This window comes from Scyliorhinus torazame, chromosome 9 (genome assembly GCF_047496885.1).
Source record: "Scyliorhinus torazame isolate Kashiwa2021f chromosome 9, sScyTor2.1, whole genome shotgun sequence".
NCBI lineage: Eukaryota > Metazoa > Chordata > Chondrichthyes > Carcharhiniformes > Scyliorhinidae > Scyliorhinus > Scyliorhinus torazame.
In genome coordinates, this window is record NC_092715.1 from 99,242,631 (window position 1) to 99,255,941 (window position 13,311).

The 13,311-nt window shown below is 57.8% G+C and overlaps 1 protein-coding gene across 3 annotated transcripts in view; it reads right to left on the minus strand.

The window, feature by feature from the left end:
• Nucleotides 1-2,035, minus strand: part of mctp1a (multiple C2 domains, transmembrane 1a) — a 1,185,582-nt gene extending 1,183,547 nt beyond the window's left edge. For 2 of the 3 annotated variants that reach the window (XM_072516303.1, XM_072516302.1), the window contains exon 1: nucleotides 1,215-2,034. In XM_072516303.1, the coding sequence (XP_072372404.1) occupies nucleotides 1,215-1,688 (474 nt within the window). In that variant the 5' untranslated portion in view covers nucleotides 1,689-2,034. Of the gene's footprint in view, nucleotides 1-1,214 lie in introns of all 3 variants that reach the window. The other variant, XM_072516301.1, reaches the window with a different exon arrangement.
• Nucleotides 2,036-13,311: the final 11,276 nt, after the last annotated feature.

Sequence of the window (13,311 nt, forward strand, 5' to 3'; positions counted from 1 at the left end):
TCCCCCAACCCACCACCCAGGGTGCAGCTTGCCCCTCCGCCCCCTGGGTGCACCTTGCCCCTTCCCCCAACCCACCACCCAGGGTGCAGCTTGCCCCTCCGCCCCCGGGGTGCATCTTGCCCCCCCCAGGGTGCATCTTGCCCCCCACCCCAGGGTGCAGCTTGCCCTCTCTCGCCCTCCCCCACAGGGTGCAGCTTGCCCTCTCTCCCCCCCCCCCCCCAGGGTGCAGCTTGCCCCCCCCCAGGTTGCAGCTTGCCCTCTCCCCCCCCCCAGGGTGCATCTTGCCCCCCCCCAGGGTGCAGCTTGCCCTCTCCCCCCCCCGCCCCAGGGTGCAGCCTGCCCCCCCCAGGTTGCAGCTTGCCCTCTCCCCCCCCCCCCAGGGTGCAGCTTGCCCTCTCCCCCCCCGCCCCAGGGTGCAGCCTGCCCCCCCCCCCCAGGTTGCAGCTTGCCCTCTCCCCCCCCCCCCCAGCGTGCAGCTTGCCCTATCCCCCCCCCCCCCCAGGGTGCAGCTTGCCCTCTCGCCCCCCCCCGCCCAGGGTGCAGCTTGCCCCCCCCAGGGTGCAGCTTGCCCTCTCTCCCCCCCCCCCCCCCAGGTGCAGCTTGCCCCCTCCCCCTCGCAGGGTGCAGCTTGCCCTCTCTCCCCCCTCCCCCGGGTGCAGCTTGCCCTCTCTCCCCCCTCCCCCGGGTGCAGCTTGCCCTCTCTCCCCCCTCCCCCGGGTGCAGCTTGCCCTCTCTCCCCCCTCCCCCGGGTGCAGCTTGCCCTCGCCCCCCCCCCCCCCCGGGGTGCAGCTTGCCCTCTCTCCCCCCTCCCCCGGGGTGCAGCTTGCCCTCTCTCCCCCCTCCCCCGGGTGCAGCTTGCCCTCTCTCCCCCCTCCCCCGGGGTGCAGCTTGCCCGCTCCCCCCCCCCCCGGCCATGGTGCAGCTTGCCCCCTGTCGCCCCCCCCCCCCCCCCCCGGGTGCAGCTTGCCCCGGGACAGGGGTGTGTGAGGAGCGCGGTGTCAGTTGGATGGTGATACAGTGGGTGTGTGGAAAGTTGCTGCTGTGTGTGTGTGATGTGGGTTCACGGTGGCAGGAAGCTGTTGCCAGTCGGGCTCAGTGGCTTTACGTACGGCGGGGGGCGGGGGTCGTCCCGGACCCCATCCGGCACCAAGTCCGCAAGAAGCGGCGGCCAGGAACACTGCACCAAAAGCCCGGAGCTGTCAGCTGTTACTCACCCTGGCTGCAGCTTCAGTGGGACTGCAGGGCTCCTGCTCCATGCTCGGCTTCGGGATCTTCAAACAGTCGGATGTGCCCAGGGAGGAGCTCTTGTGGTGGGTCACTGCGGACCAAACACTGGCAAAAATGGCTTTCTGTCTCTGCGGGGTCACCTGTTTGGATTGAGGGCTCAGTGGGTTGAGCAGCTTGGACCCAGCTCGCAAATCCCTTTGGCCACTGGCTCCCGGGCTGTCACTGGGTCCCGAGCAGCACAGGTTGGGCTGTGAGGATGAGAAGACACGGTCCAGGACCTGCCTCCTCCTGCTTTTCAAATGCACTTTCCCCGCGGTCTCCTTCTTACTTTCGCCCTTCTGGTCGGATGTCAATTTGGAGCCGAGGAAGGGTCTGTTCTTCTGGAAGTGTTTGCGGAAGCGCGTCTGGATGGAGTGGGATTCTTGCTTGTTGCGAGTGTCTGACGCGGGGAGCTCCTCCATTCTGCTGCAGTCTGCACCGATCCCAGGGAGGCACTGAACCACTCAGATACACACAACCGCCTCGCTCACACCCACCACCAACAAACTGGGGGCCAAAGTTCTGCATCCATTTCGCTTTCCAGGAATTCTGGCAGTCTGTGTGTGGCTTTGTAAAAAATATGGAAATGCCACCGCTCCTGTTGTGGAGGGAGGCTACACGATTTCTTCCAACATCAACCGAGTGAGCATTGCTTCAATAGAACCAGGTAGAGCTGCGCCTCCTGCAGCAGCAGTTAGAACCGGGACGCCACCTCCCAGCTTTTAGAAGCAGCTTAACATATTTTAGATTTGGAAAGTCATTCTGAAGCAACCCCACATGACAGAACTGGATAAGAACTGGATCTAAACGACAAACTCACCCCTCACAGCCACACACTAGCCAGGAAACGAGGTAAATCTACAACCAACCCTGACCCTTGTTTACTACTCCATCTAGCAGGTGTCGAATAGGAGGGTGGAACTATTTAAAAAATGCAAATAAGTTGCAGATTCCATGTGATGCGACCATCAATTCACTCGAAGACACGTGGAGAAGTAAACCGTGGTTTTAATCAGCTTAGAGCTGTGCCTGCCTGCGACCGGTACAACACTGAAGGCAGCCCCGCAAGTCAGCTGCACTGATGAATTACCAGTAATTATACATTCACCACATTCACCCCCTGTTTAAAAATGAAGTCCTGCGGGGGTGACGGGCTCATAGATTCAGTCGGTCTGGTGCCCGGATCGTACGTTGCGACCGCCGCAGCATTGGTGTTGCAGCCACTTCGGGTGGCTGTGGAAGTGGGTCCGGAGCAGGCACAGGCGTGGACTCCGGGAGCGGCACTTCCGGAGCTTCATTCCTGTGGACCGGTGTGGCGGGTAGGAGCGTGGGAACCATATAGGGGTGGGGGTGCTGAACATGGGAGGTTGGGCGGGACATAATGTGGGGGATGCAGTAGTGGTAGTGGTGGTGGAGCCTGCGGGCGGCAGGTCCCGGAGGGAGACGGTATCTTGCCGGCCATCGGGATGTTCGACGTACGTAGTGTGGGTTGGAGTGCAGGATCTGGACGCTCTCTACCAGGGGGTCGGTCTTATGGCTCCGAACGTGTTTTCGGAGGAGGACTGGACCCGGTGTCATCAGCCAGGGTGGAAGCGAGGCCCCTGAGGTAGCTCCCGTAGGGAAAACAAACAAGTGGTCATGAGGAGTCTGGTTTGTGGCCGTGCAAAGGAGGGACCTAATAGAGTGAAGCGCATCGGGGAGATTCTTGGACCGCAGGTTCAGTAGGATCATCTTCCAGACCGTCGCGTTCTCCCTCGCCACGTGCCCGTTTCCCCTGGGGTTATAATTGGTAGTCCTGCTCGAGGCGATGCCCTTACTGAGCAGGTACTGACGCAGTTCGTCGCTCATGAACGACGAGCCCCTGTCGCTGTGAACATAACTGGGGAAACCAAACAGGGTGAAGACACTATGCAGGGCTTTAATGATAGTGGGAGTGATCATATCGGGACAGGGGATGGCAAACGGGAAGCGGGAGAACTCATCTATGATGTTAAGGAAGTAGGTGTTGCGGTTATTGGAGGGGAGGGGCCCTTTGAAATCGATACTGAGGCGTTCAAAGGGCCGGGATGCCTTTACCAGGTGGGCCTTATCCGGTCGATAGAAGTGCGGTTTACACTCCGCACAGATTTGGCAGTCTCTGGTTATAGCTCTGACCTCCTCGGTGGAGTAGGGCAGGTTGCGGGCCTTGATGTAATAGGCAAGCCGGGTGACCCCCGGGTGGCAGAGGTCATCGTGGATAGCCCGTAGTCGGTCATCTTGCGTGCTGGCGCATGTGCCGCGGGACAGGGCATCTGGGGGCTCGTTGAGCTTCTCAGGACGATATACTATATTGTAATTTTCAGTGAAGAGTTTGATCCTCCACCTCAAGATCTTGTCATTCTTGATCTTGCCCCGCTGCGTATTGTCAAACATGAAGGCAACCGATTGTTGGTCGGTGACGAGGGTAAATCTCCTACCAGCGAGGTAATGCCTCCAGTGCCGCACGGCTTCCACGATGGCTTGGGCTTCTTTTTTGACCGAGGAGTGTCAAATTTCAGAGGTGGTGAGGGTGCGTGAAAAGAACGCTACCGGTCGGCCTGCTTGGTTGAGGGTGGCGGCGAGAGCGACCTCTGAGGCATCGCTCTCCGCCTGGAAGGGGACGGACTCGTCCACCACATGCATCGCAACTTTGGCGATGTCCCCCATGATTCAGTTGAAGGTTTGGCGGGCCTCGGCTGCCAGTGGAAAGAGGGTGGCCTTAAATAGTGGGCAGGCTTTGTCCGCATACTGGGGGACCCACTGGGCGTAATAGGAGAAAAATCCAATGCACCTCTTCAGGGCTTTGGGACAGTGAGGGAGAGGGAGTTGTAGGAGGGGGTGCATACGGTCAGGGTCAGGCCCTAGGACCCCGTTTTCCACGACGTAGCCGAGGATGGCTAGCCTGGTTGTGCGGAAAATGCATTTCTCCTTGTTGTAGGTGAGGTTGAGTTTTTGGGCGGTTTGGAGAAATCGGTGGAGGTTGGCATCGTGGTCCTGCTGGTCATGGCCGCAGATGGTGACATTGTCCAAGTACGGAAACGTGGCCCGCAGCCCGTACTGGTCCACCATTCGGTCCATCGCTAGTTGGAACACCGAAACCCCAAAGAGGACCCGGAGGAAATGGAAAAGGCGGCCGTCTGCCTCAAACGCCGTGTAGTGGCGGTCCTCCGGGCGGATTGGGAGCTGGTGGTATGCAGACTTCAGATCCACCGTGGAAAACACGCAGTAGTGCACGATCTGATTTACCATGTCTGCAATCAGGGGAAGGGGGTACGCATCGAGTTGTATAAACCGGTGAATGGTCTGGCTGTAATCAACCACCATCCGGAACTTTTCCCCGGTCTTGACGACCACCACCTGAGCTCTCCAGGGGCTATTGCTGGCCTCTATGACCCCCTCCCGCAAGAGACGCTGGACCTCAGACCGAATGAACGTCCTGTCCTGCATGCTATACCGCCTGCTTCTAGTGGCTACTGGCTTGCAATCGGGGGTGAGGTTTGCGAAGTGGGGGGGGGGGCGGTTTTTAGGGTCGCGAGGCTGCATATGGTGAGCGGGGGCAGGGGCACCCCGAACTAAGAGTTAGGCTCCTGAGGTTGCGCTGGAAGTCGAGTCTCAAAAGGAGAGGAGCGCAGAGGTCTGGGAGCACAAATAGTTGAAAATTAGCGTACTCAGCGCCCTGTATCGCTAGGGTTGCAGTAGTGCACCCTTGGATTTGCACCAAGTGTGACCCAGAGGCGAGGGAGATGGTTTGTTGCGTCGGGAATATTGGGAGCGAGCAGCGTCTTACCATGTCCGAGTGAATGAAGCTCTCTGTGCTCCCGGAGTCGAAAAGGCAAGTTGTCTCGTACCCGTTAACCCGGACGGCCATCATGGAGCTCCGGAGGTGCTTGGGTCGCAACTGGTCCAGTGTGATCGCGCTGAGTTGTGGGTAGCCGGCGGCGTGATCGGAGGTGCTGGGGCGACCCCGCAATGGCTGTCCATGTAGGTCGTATGTGTCGAGCGGCGTCGCAGATGGCGGCCAAGATGGCGGCCCCCATGGATCGCGCGTGGCCGGCCGTGTGCGGGAGGATGGCTAAGATGGCGGCCCCCATGAGTCGCATGTGTTGTGCGGATGCCGAGTCGGCAGCCACGCTGCCACTTTGCAGTGTCTGCGGGCCTGTGAGTCGGTGGATCGGGTCAGTGAGTTCGAGTTCTTGGACCTGGCCAGGCAGACCTTGGCGAAGTGTCCTTTTCGCCCGCAGCTGCTGCAGTTCACGTTGCGGGCCGGGCAGTGCAGTCGAGGGTGTTGGGGCTGGCCGCAAAAATAGCAGGGTAGCCCCCATGATGGGCGGGTGGCCGCGCGGCACAGGCCTGCGGTAGTCTCTGGTTGGGGGCCCACGAGGCGGTCGCGTGGTCAGCCGGGAATGCAGTAAGGCTCTGAAAAGTGACCTCCATAGAGGTAGCCAGTTTAACCGTGTCGTCCAGGTCCTGGGCCCTTTTTCGAGCAGGCGCTGTCTCACATAGTTCGATCGGACCCCCGCCACGTAAACGTCTCAGACGGCGAGCTCCATGTGCTGAGTGGCCGTAACGGCCTGGTAGTTGCGCACAAGGGCTTTGAGGTCGTGTAGGTAATCAGCTAGCGACTCCCCGGGGCGCTGGCGGCGAGTAGTGAAGACGTGTCGCACGTAGACTTTGTTCACAGGCCGCACATAGAGGCGTTCGAGTAGTGCGAGGGCCTCTGTATAGGAAGCGGCTTCGTCGAGCTGGACAGAAATGCGATGTCTCACCCGTGCGTGGAGGAGGCTCAGCTTCTGTTCATTAGTGACGGATGGCGTAGACGACGTGGCGAGATAGGCTTGAAGCGTCAAAGCCAATGTGAAAAAAATCCTTTTGCCTCCACGGCCTGTGGATCGAGTTCCAGTCTGTCAGGTTTGAGGGCTGATTCCATAGTAGTATTTTAAGCTGATTAAATTGATGCGACCATTAATTCACTCAAAGACACGTGGAGAAGTAAACCGTGGTTTTAATCAGCTTAGAACTGTGTCTGCCTGCGACTGGTACAATACTGAAGGCGGCCCCCGCAGGTCAGCTGCTCTTATACGTCCTCTAAAGGGGCGGAGCCATGGGCAGAGCCCGTACATGCCCCAACATACCCCTGTGGGTGAAGTCACACAATGGCCCATAGGTGGAGCCCACAGGGTTAATAACATAACATAACATAATACAGTGCACTGGTGAATTATCAGTAATTATACATTCACCACACCATGCAATTAAAATATTTGGTTAAAACATCCCTCGGAAAACGTAATGTGTACGATAGAAGGACACTGGGTCGATGGAAAAAGATGCGATTGTTCATTAATAGTTATTAATTCTGCCCATAACAAGCTGGCATTTTATCTTACATGGGCTGCACGATAGCATAGTGGTTAGCACTGTGGCTTCACAGCGCCAGCGTCCCAGGTTCGATCCCCTGCTGGGTCACTGTCTGTGCGGAGTCTGCACGTTCTCCCCGTGTCTGCGTGTGTTTCCTCCGGGTGCTCCGGTTTCCTCCCACAGTCCAAAGACGTGCAGGTTAGGTGGATTGGCCATGACAAATTGCCTTTAGTGACCAAAAAAGTTGGAGGGGTTATTGGGTTAAGGGCCTAGGGGGAAGTGAGGGTTTAAATGGGTTGGTGCAGACGCAATGGGCCGAAATGACCTCCTTCTTCAATGTATGCTCTATTTAATATGAGATTTGGGCATAAAATCGCAGTGGTTTCGAGAGTGAGGCTGTGGTTTACGTTTCCTTCCAATTCCTCCCAAATAGTGCAACAACTATTTTTTTTCAGGAACCAATTGTGGTAAACCACTGTTGCACCTGCATTAGGTGATTTAAGGTAGGATGTGTACTACAGGTTCGCCGGTGGTGCCTGCCTGCTGGCTCTGCCCAGTAGGCGGAGTATCAATATGCCTGTCCTCCATTCAGCAGCCATTTCGCCCGCTGCTGTGCGAGGCCACACATCTTAGAGCAATAATGCCTCAGTTGTATCCAACTCTAGTCTTTGTTCAATTGATCGTGCCTCAATTTATTGCTGTAAGATTTTCTAAAAGGTGGACCTCCGTATCAAGCCAGATCGCCTGCAGCTGGATCCGCAATCAAGCGGCACCAAAAAGGACTTTAATCACTGGCTAGCCTGCTTCGAGGCGTATATCAACTCAGCGACCACCCCCTGTCCCGGAGGCTCAGAAGATACAGACCCTGTACTCAAGGTTGAGCTCCAACGTGTTTCCACTGATCCAGGATGCCCCGAGCTACGGGTGGGCACGATAGCAGTGACTGCGCGGGGCCCAAATCTACGGCGACGCCATGACGCTTCTCAAAGAAAACTACGCACAGAAAACGAACATGCTCTTCGTCAGGCACCACTCGCCACTCGCTCTCAACTCCCTGGTGTGTCCATAGAAGACTTCTGGCAGGCCCTAATTCCACTCGTCCGGGACAGTGACTGTCAGGCCGTTACGGCCACCGAACATTCCAACCTTCTTATGCGGGACGCGTTCGTAACTGGGATTGGGTCGGGCCTCATACGCCAAAGACTGTTAGAAGGGACCACGCTCGACCTAGCTGGAACAAAGAAGCTAGCGCTCTCCATGATAGTTGCCTCGCGTAACATTCAGGCCCTACCCCACCACCCGCGCGGCCCACCCCTCCCTACCCCTCGTGGACCCCACAGACGCCGCCCCAGCGTGGGCCTTACCCAGCCAGTACGCCTGCGCCACATGCCAGCCCACGCGCCCTGGGGATCCCCGATGTTACTTCTGTGGCCAGCAGAAGCACCCTCGCCAACGCTGCCCGGCCCGCGCTGCCCTTTGCAAGGCTTGCGGCAAAAAGGGGCACTTCGCCACGGAGTGCAAGGCCCGCGCAGTCGCCGCTATCGCGGCCACCTCCCTAGCCTACACACAATGGGGCACCGCCATCTTCATCTCCTCGGACCACGCGCGGCCCGTGGGCACCGCCATCTTTACCTCCACCGGACCACGCGCAGTCAGTGGGCGCTGCCATCTTCACCTCCCGGGGCCACACGCGGCCTGTGGGCACTGCCATCTGCTCCCCCTCAGTCCACGTGCGGCCCATGGGCGCCGCCATCTTGTCCAATCCCCGCAACGTGCAGCCCATGGGCACCGCCATTTATCCCCCTGCAGGATCTTCAGGCGCCACCATCTTGTCTCCCCCACGGGACATGGACACCGACAGCATTCCAAGACCTGGCCCCCCAGGCTCCCCATCATCCGACGTCAGCGACGACCGACCACGACTCGCCTCAGTGACGATCGACCAGTCTCGTACGCTCAACCTGGCCACTGCATCGACCAGTGTGAAAATCAACAGCCACGTGACCTCTTGCCTGCTGGACTCCAGGAGCACCGAAAGCTTCATACACCCAGATACGTAAGGCGCTGCTCCCTCACGATACACCCCGTCAACCAAAGAATTGCCCTGGCCTCCGGATCCCATTCCGTCGCGATCCGGGGGTTCTCCGCGGTCACACTCATGGTCCAGGGCGTAGAATTCAGTGGCTTCCACTTCTATGTCCTCCCTAACCTCTGCGCTGCCCTACTACTCAGCCTGGACTTCCAGTGTAACCTCCAGAGCCTAACACTCAAATTCGCCGGGCCCCTACCACCCCTCACTGTGTGCGGCCTCGCGACCCTAAAGGTCGATCTGTCTTCCCTCTTCGCCAATCTAACCCCAGATTGGCAAACCCGCTGCCACCAGGAGCAGACGGTACAGCACCCAGGACAGGACCTTCGTCAGGCCCGAGGTCCAGCGGCTGCTTCGGGAGGGCATTATTGAGGCCAGCAACAGCCCCTGGAGTGTCCAAGTGGTAGTCGTTAAAACTGGGAGAAACACAGAATGGTCGTGGAGTACAGCCAGACCATCAATCGCTATACGCCAGCTCCGACGCGTACCCCCTCCCACGCATATCTGATATGGTCCAATCAGATTGCACAGTACCGGGTCTTCTCAACGGTAGACCTCAAATCCACCTACCACCAGCTCCCCATTCGTAAATCAGACCGTCCATACACTGCTTTTGAGGCAGACGGCCGTCTCTATCACTTCCTCAGGTTCCCTTCGGCTTCACTAACAGGGTCTCGGTCTTCCAAAGGGAGATGGACCGAATGGTCGACCGGTACGGTTTGCGGGCCACCTTTCCATACCTAGACAACGTCACCATCTGCGGCCAGGACCAGCAGGACCACGATGCCAACCTTGCTAAATTTCTCCACACCGCCACTCTCCTCAACCTCACCTACAACAAGGAGAAGTGCGTGTTTAGCACGGCCCGCTTAGCCATACTCGGCTATGTGGTCCAGAAACGGAGTTCTGGGGCCCGATCCGACCACATGCCCCCCTCATGGAGCTTCCCCTCCCCCCACTGCCCCAAGGCCCTCAAACGCTGCCTGGGGTTCTTCTCGTACTAGCCCCAGTGGGTCTCAAACTATGCGGACAAGGCCTGCCCAATCATTCAGTCCACCCATTTTTCCCTGACAGCAGAAGCAGGCCTTTGCCCGGATCAGAGCCGATATTGCCAAGGCGGGATGCACGCAGTAGACGAGACACTGCCCTTTCTTTTAAAAAAAAAATATATTTATCAAAGATTTTTAACACATTTTTTCTCCCTTACAAACAATAAACCCCCCCCCCCACCCCTCGTAACAAAAAAAAACGAGAAATCGCGCAGAGCAAGATATATACATGGCAAAATGATTTATTTATACAGCTTTGTACATTGGCCCTCACCCGGACAGGCCAGTTTCCCCCAACCCTTCATCTTATCTCTTGCTCATCCACTCCTTCCAGGCAGTCCCCTCTTTCCCCCTCCCCTCTCCCCCCTCCCAGGACGTTCCCTCCACCCCCCCCTCCCCCCCAAGGTTGCTGCTGCTGATGACCGACCTTCCTCTAACGCTCCGCGAGATAGTCTAGGAATGGTTGCCACCCCCGCCTGTAGAACCCCTGCGCAGACCCACTCAAGGCGAACTTAATCCTCTCCAACTTTATGAAACCCAGCCACATCATTTATCCAGGCCTCCAGGCTGGGGGGCTTCGCCTCCTTCCACATTAGCAAGATCCTTCGCTCGGGCTACTAGGGACGTAAAGGCCAGAATGCCGACCTCTTTCGCTTCCTGCACTCCCAGTTCGTCCACTACTCCAAATATTGCTAGCCCCCAGCTTGGCTTGACCCGGACTTTCACCACCTGAGATATTGCTCCCCGCCACTCCTCTCCAGAACCCCTCCAGTGCCGGGCATGACCAAAACATATGGACATGGTTCGCCGGCTCCCTGAGCACCTTCCACATCTGTCCTCTACCCCAAAGAACCTACTCAACCTCGCCCCCGTCAAGTGCACTCTGTGGACCACCTTAAATTGTATCAGGCTGAGCCTGGCACATGAGGAGGAGGAATTAACCCTACCAAGGGCATCAGCCCACAAACCTTCCTCGATCTCCTCCCCCAGCTCCTCCTCCCATTTACCCTTCAACTCTTCTACCAGCCCTCCCCGACCCATACACCCGAGATCATCCTATCTTGGACTTCTTGTGCCGGGAGCAACGGGAATTCCCTCACCTGTCGTCTCACAAAAGCCCTCACCTGCATATATCTAAAGGCATTTCCCAGGGGTAACTCGAACTTCTCCTCCAGTGCCCCTAGGCTCGCAAACGTCCCCGTCGATGAACAGGTCCCCCATTCTTCCAATCCCCGCCCGATGCCAGCTCTGGAACCTCCCGTCCATCTTCCTGGGACAAAACCGGTGGTTACCCTGATCGGGGACCACACCGATGTTCCCATTGCACCCCGGTGCCGTCTCCACTGGCCCCAGATCCTTAGCGTTGCCGCCACCACCGGGCTCGTGGTAATACTTTGTTGGCGAGAGCGGCACCGTCACCAACGCCCCCAGGCTCGTTCCTTTACAGGACGCCATCTCCATCCTCTTCCATGCCGCCCCCTCTCCCTCCATAACCCACTTGCGGATCATCGCCCACATTTGCTGCCCCGTAGTAGCTCCCCAGGTTTGGAAGCGCCAACCCTCCTCGGTCCCCTACTGCGTTCCAGGAACCCTCTCCTTACTCTCGGGGTCTTATACTCCTGCCTACTCTCTTAAAAAAGGCCTTAGTGATCACGATGGGAAGGCACTGAAACACAAACAGAACTTCAGAAGGACCACCATTTGACCGACTGCACTCTACCCGCCAGCGAGAGTGTAACATGTCCCATCTTTTGAAATCCTCCTCCATTTGCTCCACCAACCTCGTCAGATTCAGTTTATGTAGGGTCCCCCAACTCCTGGCTATCTGGATCCCCAGAGACCGAAAGCTCCCCTCCGCCCTCCTCAGCGGTAGGTCCCCTATCCCTCTTTCTGGTCCCCCGCCTGTAATACAAAGAGCTCACTCTTCCCTACATTGAGCTTATAGCCCGAAAACTCCCCAACACTCCCTTAGAGTCTGCATGACCTCCACCATCCCCTCCATTGGATCCGCCACGTACAGCAACAGGGTCATCCGCAGATAGCGACACCCGATGCTCTTCTCCCCCTCGGACCACCCCCCTCCATTTATTAGACTCCCTCAATGACATGGCCAATGGTTCGATCGCCAATGCGAACAACAGGGGGGACAGAGGGCACCCCTGCCTCGTCCCTCGGTACAGTCCTAAAGTACTCCGACCTCTGCCGTTCATCACGACACTCGCCATCGGGGCTCTGTAAAGGAGCTTAACCCAATTGATAAACCCTACCCCGAACCCAAACCTACGTAGCACCTCCCAGAAGGTACTCCCACTGTACTCAGTCAAAGGCCTTCTCCGCGTCCATAGCTGTCACTATCTCCGCCTCTCCCTCCTCCGATGGCATCATTATAACGTTTAAGAGCTGCCGCACATTGGTGTTTAGTTGCCTGCCCTTTACAAATCCCGTCTGGTCCTCGTGGATTACCCCCGGGACACAGTCCTCGATCCTTGTGGCCAGCACTTTTGCCAGCAACTTTGCATCCACATTGAGGAGCGAGATCGGCTGTACGATCCACATTGCAGTGGGTCCTTGTCCCGCTTTAGGATCAAAGAAATTGTCGCTTCCGACATTGTCGGGGGCAGGGTCCCCTTCTCTCTTGCCTCATTAAAGGTCCTCACCAGTAGCGGGGCCAACAGGTCTGCGTACTTCCTGTAGAACTCCACCGGGAATCCGTCCAGTCCCGGGGCCTTCCCCGCCTGCATGCTCCCCAAACCCTTGCTCAGCTCCTCCAACCCAATTGGTGCCCCCAAACCAGCCACCTCTTGCTCCTCCACCCTTGGGAATCTCAGCTGATCTAGGAATCATCTCATCCCCTCTTCCCTGCTGGGGCTGGGATCTGTACAGCTCTTCATAAAAGGCCTTGAATACCTCGTTTATTTTCGTCGCTCTCCGAACCGTGGCTCCCTTCCATCTCTTGACTCCCCCTATTTCCCTCGCTGCCATCCTCTTACGGAGCTGGTGTGCCAGCATCCGACTAGCCTTTTCCCCATACTCGTAGGTCGCCCCCTGCGCTTTCCTCCACTGTGCCTCCGCGTTCCCTGTGGGTCAACAGGTCAAACTCCGTCTGGAGCCGTCGTCTTTCCCCAAGTAATCTTTCCTCCGGGGCCTCTGCGTATCTCCTGTCCACTCTCAAAATCTCCCCCACTAACCTCTCCCTTTCCATACCCTCTGTCTTCTCCCTATGAGCCCTAAGGAAATTAGCTCTCCCCTGATCACCGCCTTCAACGCCTCCCATACGACCCCCACCCCGCACCTCCCCGTTGTCGTTGGCCTCCAAGTACCTTTCGATACACCCCCTCACCTTCCCACACACCACCTCATCCGCCAGCAGTCCCACATCCAGTTGCCACAACGGGCGTTGGTCCCTCTCTCCCAGCTCCAGTTCCACCCAGTGCGGGGCATGGTCCGAAATGGCTGTCGCCGAATACTCCGTCCCCTCCACCCTCCGGGATGAGCGCCCTACCCAGAACAAAGAAATCTATCCGGAGTAGG